The sequence below is a fragment of the Arachis duranensis genome, chromosome 6, assembly GCF_000817695.3.
Source record: "Arachis duranensis cultivar V14167 chromosome 6, aradu.V14167.gnm2.J7QH, whole genome shotgun sequence".
In the NCBI taxonomy this organism is placed as follows: domain Eukaryota; kingdom Viridiplantae; phylum Streptophyta; class Magnoliopsida; order Fabales; family Fabaceae; genus Arachis; species Arachis duranensis.
In genome coordinates this window covers 569486-576220 of record NC_029777.3, presented here as the reverse complement: position 1 = coordinate 576220, position 6735 = coordinate 569486, and the positions used below count along the sequence as shown (strand labels likewise).

Here is a 6735-nt window from a genome sequence, read left to right as displayed (position 1 = left end):
TTATTTATTTTTTTTTTTTTTTTATCGATCACTTTTAATATAAAAGAGATGTTACAAAGATAGTACATGTAATATTTTTTATGTATAATATACTTTACTAACTAAGATTGTTTGTATTAGGGTCTAGACACAGGAATGAGGACGAAGGAGAGAGGGTGGTTTGGTTCATTGAGGGGATGGAAGGGCTTCAATGTCAAAAGGGAAGTGAGTAGGGGCAGTTATGTCTTTTCCTCTAATTCTACATCTTCTGCTGATGAAGATTATCATGTTAATGAGAATAAGGTGAGAAGTGTGACAAAGATGCAACGTTCTAGAAGCATTTCCCACCTCTTCCATGCCAAGCCATGGGTAAGTTTTGACTTCTAAACATTAAGAACTTGTGTTATAGTGATAATTTCCTTTCTAGGGTTAAGTGGTTAATGAATATTAGTACTTAAATACTTCTTTTTATAGGAGTGCATGTAAATTCAAAGTGGTTGATTTATTTTCATCTAAGAATATCTCATAGGAAATTCTTTTGAATTTTTTATTTTTTAAGGATATGGTGAATGAAATATGTGAAATTGGTGTTGTAGTTGTTATTTGGTTATAAACACTATGGAATAGGTTGAAAACTATCTTGCACTTATGAAAATTATGAAGATTATATTTTTAATTAATGTGGCTTTAGACTAGAAACTATTTGTGAGTATATATAATACATGTTTTAGAAACTTTTATAACCATTCAAAAAAAAAAATTAGTAATTTTAAATACATTTTAAATATATTTGCCTTAGATCTTTTTACAAAGTTATAACATTGAATAAGGATATGGTCACTTAATAATGTTATTGCACTGCTTTTGATTTTTATAGACAATGATATGTGAGAGCTTCAAGCAAGTGGTTCCATGGAAGAGTCAAAAGCTCAAGGAAGTTGGCTATGGTGCCCTTAATCTCTAGGACTTTTTACCATAGTCAGGTCCAAATCAATCATAACTTATCCATGATTCACCTGTTTTTTCAATAATTTAATTTTAATATTATTATTTTTTTGGTTTCATCTTTTTCTTCCCTTTATGAAATCAATATCACTGTAAAACTTTGTACTGAATCCTGGGAGTGTTATTTTATGTATTACAATACTTATATAATTTTATAGTTTAAACATTCAATGTTTATAATATAGTATAGTTGATATTACTTTTATATACTCATTTATTTAATGTTGACAAAATAATATTTACTTGGTCATAGCTTAAAACACATGATACAAGCATAATATGTACAATTTAAAAGATGCATATTTTGAAGCACTGAAGCACTTTACATACTATTTCAGCAATTAAATTTGGCCAAATTCCACCGTAATTTGAAGCTTTTACCCCCATTGATAGTTTTATAAGTTGTATTGCAACAATTAGCTGTGTAAATTTAGCTACTAGTTTGTGTATCCAACAATTCATTTGTGAATGATCGATCCTTAAATAGTGTTCAAATTCATGATCAATTAGTCCTTAGCCTGTTAAACTTAGCCTGTTGAACTAATAGATATCAAACGACAAGTTCTATTTGTTCTTGTTGCTCTATTTATATCATATTCTTAACATATGTTATCTCCACAATTTTGGTAAACAATTTCTTCACAAAAGGCATTACAATTCAGAAAATGTACACTATATTAAGAACACAAATATACAAAATTCCCATACACATTCTCTCTTAACCATTTCCCATCAAACATGCTCATTTTCTTAAGTTCTAAGCATGCAAAAATGGATCTTCAATTTCTTAGATCTAAACCCTACGACGTGGCCGCAGCCGCTACAAATGCGGTAACATCCGTCCAATGCTCCATCCTAAGATCAAGCCAGCACCAACAAGACTCAATCCTAAAGCAAATGCTACAGCATATGTTGTGATATCATCTTTTGGTTTATGCCTTGTCTTCCAAGGTTTCGCGCCACATTCAATGTTATTCTTGAGCTGAATGTGAAGATTTTCTAGAAGCAGCAACTGAAACCATTGCTTATAGGTGAAGAGTTGTGAAGCCTGTTTGAAAAACAGTGTAATAATGTGCTCTTTCTGGCATAAGCCTGTTTCGCCGCCTCTTCCGCCATCCTTGCCCTTGTTTGAGAGCGACACAGTGCTTCTATCAAAACTTGATCCATAACATCCTCATGGATTGAGCTATAAATGCTGCAAAAGATGCAAGTCTAAGCAAAGTCCAACATGTACAACATCCAAGAAATCTTATCAAAGAATATAATGTTACGTGGTCCATATATTCCAATGTCACATAGTATAAAGAACAACTGATTAGTTTTGTTAATATTTTTATAGACTACTTACTACAGCATATCTGGATTATTGGACTCTCAAGTCTTAAACAACTCAGCATTAACATGCAAATTAAAATGATGGGCGAATCTCAAAAACTGAGGACTTTCACTCTTAAGCCACCCCACGTTTGTTCTCACAACTAACAGGTGTATTTTTTTTTTTTTCTATCTCCTTCTAAAACTCCTAAACCTCCTTCACAAATACTTTAATACTAATATTGTTCTTCTCTTCTCTTCTCTCTCTGTCATTTCTGTCCAACTTTCAGGCCTAATTCGTAGAATATATACTAGTATCTGTACATAGGTACAAATCAGATATAGGATCTATTTTGAATCTGCTAAGAACCCAAAACGATATTAAATTTTGCAACAAAATGTCTTGTTACATTATTTAGCAACCTTTCCCTGCTAAAGACTATAGCCACTCCCTCAAAGTAGAAGCAAAGCTTCGATATAGCTTTTGTTTCTTCCCCAGCCACATAAGAATGAAAAAGAATACAAAAAAGGGACAAAACAAAAATAGTGCGTTGGATGAGAGATAAAATATTCAGCCTTAATAACACAAAAGCAACAAGATAGCTCAGAAATTCGGCATGATCAAACCAATAAATTGCAATTCCAATTCATCAGCACATAATACATATTCACTAAACCATATCCAGCATGTAAGATAGCATAACAGCATGGCAAATAGCAATAATAAAGTAAAAACCAAAGAATCCAGCAATCAATATCATGGATTAACAGAATTCAGACAATCAGATCAAGTAACCAATTTAGCTCGTCGGCAAATTATCCATTAATCCAACAAAAACATCAATCAAACTGGTTCAACAGAATATAACAGCAAACTCAGAAAAACAGTGAATCTCCACCATAAATCACCAACTTAGAACAATTCCAAATACATTGAGCCAAGAATCAGAAATCCGCAATGTACCACACCTAATTAGCACAATAAAGTGTTCAAGGCAAAAAAGATTGTTACAGTCACACCTAAACTAAACAACAATAAAATAAAATGTATCAAATTAGCATGATCATGTTCCCTCTTTCATCTTGGATCAATTGTTATGTCAAATACCTCCTTTTGAGGTGGCTCTCCATTCTGCTGGTTTGGTATTGAATTCTTTGGCTGCACCATTTTTGTATCATTGCTAGGTTTTTTACCCAAGAAATGGCTAGCAAAGAAATTGAAGTAAACAAAATTCAAAACACCAAGTGCAGCAATTAGATAATAGTAGTAATCAAGCTTATTGTCATTCAAATCATGCCCACCAAGCCATGAATTTCTCCCACCATGTGATGTAGCTTTATGGATAATGTTCACAATCAATGATCCTAAGTAGTTTGCAACTGACAAGCTCAGAAAGAAAACAGCACCAGCCACAGTCCTCATGCTCTCGGGCATCTCCGTGGTGAAGAATTCCATTATGGACACAGCAGCGAAGGCTTCATTGAGACCCGACAGTGCAAACTGTGGCAGCAGCACTGCGAAGCTCATCGGCGAAGTAAACGATTTTGCTCTCAAAGCTGAGTCGCGGCGCTTCTGCTCAACAATTGCGGCCACTAGCATGCACAAAATTGACAAAAGAATCCCAATTCTGATTCTTAGGCTCATGCTTAACCGAGTAGCCTTTTTGTTAATTTTCTTTGTCACTGCAAGCTACAAAGCCTCCAAACATTTTTCGGTTTCAATTGTTCATTCAACTCACTAGGATCAGAAATTATAGCAGCCTTCTCAAGAAATTTGAACCTATCTGTACGAACAAGCCTAACATTGTTGTGGTCCAATTCTGATGGACCAGGATCATAGTAACGTGTTCTATCAGAGGTCTTAAGCTTGCACTTTCGACACACTGCAGTGATCACCTTTGCCATATCAGAGAAGACACTCCCCTGAGGCTTCTTTCGAATGTAAGTGTGCTGACCGATTAAGAAGATTGCTATTGAGAAAGCAAGGCAGAGTGTTGGAATGGCGAATCCTAAGGTCCAGCTAACATTGGTTTGAATGTAGACAACGCCAGTTAGCGCGATCACAAGTGCAATGGTGAAGGTGAAGTACCACCAATTGAAAAAACTTTCCAATTGTGCCCTGCCTTTCTCTGTTTTGGTATCGAATTGGTCAGCGCCAAATGCAATGTTGCACGGCCTAATTCCACCTGCGCCAACAGATAACATGGCGAGGGCGAAAAAGAGTATACCAAGCTGCCACGGTTGTGGCCACTGGCAATGTGGCCTATCAGTGCAGTTAGCAGGCCTCAATTGATGTATACCTGCTGTTAGGGTCATTATCAATATACCCTGTCCATGTAATTCATGTTCTACCCCATGTTAATAACTCAATCAATAAAACATTTAACAATTTCACAATAGAATAAATGATCATTTCTTATCATTAAGAATTTAAGCACAGACAATATAAACTAAGGTAAATATTCGATAGAACTATATCAAAGTCAAAATTATAAGCATTGGATTTTTTTATGGTCAGAAATGATAATTTATTCCATCAAAATATATCTCTTGGGTTTTAACTTATTTCAACTTAAAAAGTTCATTAGAGTAATTCCTTGACATAAACCCTAATTTGTTAATGTTACACTACCAAAGGGGGGAAATATATTTAATAATGAAATGAAACATTATCCTGGTAATTGTGACATTGATGTGATGATTGATTTGCTTACCAGAAGTGATGCAATGGAGCCAAATAAGAGCGTGCGAAACCTTCCCAAATAAGTATCAGAAATGAAAGCACCGATTATGGATGCAACATTGGATGATCCGTTCCAAATTTGAACCACATTCACCACAAATATTGCACTCAAATTGTACCTCGTTAGCAAGTATATCGTCAGATTCGATATCAAACTCATTGATGCCAATTTTTCGAACGACTCGTTACCTTCAAAAACCCAAATTAAGCAACAAAATTATAAAAAAGATTAGGGTTTTTGCTAATTAATATTATAGAAAAAACGTTCCTTCTCTTTTGTTTTTTTTACCAATAATGTAGTAGACTGATCTCCATCCTCCTGCTTCTTGTGCCTGTGGTGCAGATGCATGCTCATCTTGTTTTGGTTCCTCTTCACATGGAGAATTGGTTGTTGCATTCTCCATTTCCTTCCTTGAGTTATGGTTCTAACTCAGTTCATCTCTTTCACACACACAGTCTATTATGTTATTCTTTGTCTATTTATATGTAGTCTCGTAGTGCCACGTCAAATTTTTGTGAGCACATTTAGCTTCCAGTCCTCAAACAAACCCACGAATTTGCCTGCAAAAACGTCAAAGGTGGCTAGGGTTTTAAAAATCAAGATTGTTCATTCACTTGAATTGGACACGCAACTGACGTGACAAGGGTTACTGGTTGTTCCTCAATACTAGCGCCCTCCCTCCTTTTATTTTGGAGGGAATAATTGTACCGTTCTTGTATATATTTCTTGGCTTCAGAAGTTGTAACTTAGTTTAGGGCCTGGCCCGGGCCGTTACCATATGGCTCTGTAAGACAATATATTTAACTTAAACAGTACAAATATAATTTTTGTGTGCAGTGCGCCGCCGGAGGACACATAACAGATTAACAGCAGCATTATTCAATTCAAATCTACTTTATATATTAAAACTGAGTTTTCCCTAACTAATAAAAGTGAGGTGTGATCTCTCGTGATTCCGTTTTTCCTCCAAAAGCACGTGATAAGATTGAAATTATAATTTTAAATTATTTTTTTAAAATTAATTTAAATTATAATAATTTGATTAATAAAAAAATAACATTTATGCATTGTTTGTTTTTTTTAATCTAGTGTTAGTTAGATTAACTCTAAAATAATTATTAATCGGTTTTAATAATCTTCTTTCTTTAATAAATCAAACATATATACTGAATGTGATCATAAATAGTATAGTAACTAGTGTTAAACCCGTGCGATGCACGGCTTATAATAGTATGTGTATTCAATAGATCTCCTCTCTGCAAGTATTATATAGTATATTAATAATAAATAATATAAAAATTACCATTAAAAATATTTTCACTAATGTTTTTAGAAATAAATATTGGTTAGAACTTACCAATATGAGTGGATCAAGTGTCTTTATACAGCTCTTTCCCAAAACTTATTTTGCCTCCTTATCAAAGATTACAAAATATGCATAACCAGACACCAAACTTTATTCGATACTTGCTTAATAAAATAAAACAGCATAAAAAAAGGTTAAACATAAACTTATTCAATATATAATCCATTGTGATTAGACTTTAAATTAAAAAAAAATAAATACATAACTTTGGAGTTATGGATAAAAGGAGACGGCAGAACTTGAACATTAAAATTTTTTATAAAAGTATATGTGGACCTGCTGCATTCACATTGGCTGTATCACTGGAGTATCTATAATATGACTTAT

The 6735-nt window shown here is 33.8% G+C and overlaps 1 protein-coding gene and 1 pseudogene across 1 annotated transcript in view; one reads left to right on the top strand and one right to left on the bottom strand.

Annotated features, from left to right (window-relative positions):
- LOC107491665 (uncharacterized protein At4g00950) overlaps positions 1-1197 on the top strand; it is a 1786-nt gene extending 589 nt beyond the window's left edge. Inside the window, exons 2-3 of the mRNA XM_016112547.3 lie at positions 121-348; positions 857-1197. Of these exons, the coding sequence (XP_015968033.1) occupies positions 121-348; positions 857-943 (315 nt within the window). The 3' untranslated portion in view covers positions 944-1197. The remainder of the gene's footprint in view (positions 1-120; positions 349-856) is intronic.
- A 1861-nt stretch (positions 1198-3058) lies between these two features.
- LOC107491698 (protein NRT1/ PTR FAMILY 2.8-like) lies at positions 3059-5743 on the bottom strand (annotated as a pseudogene).
- Between the last annotated feature and the right edge of the window lie 992 nt (positions 5744-6735).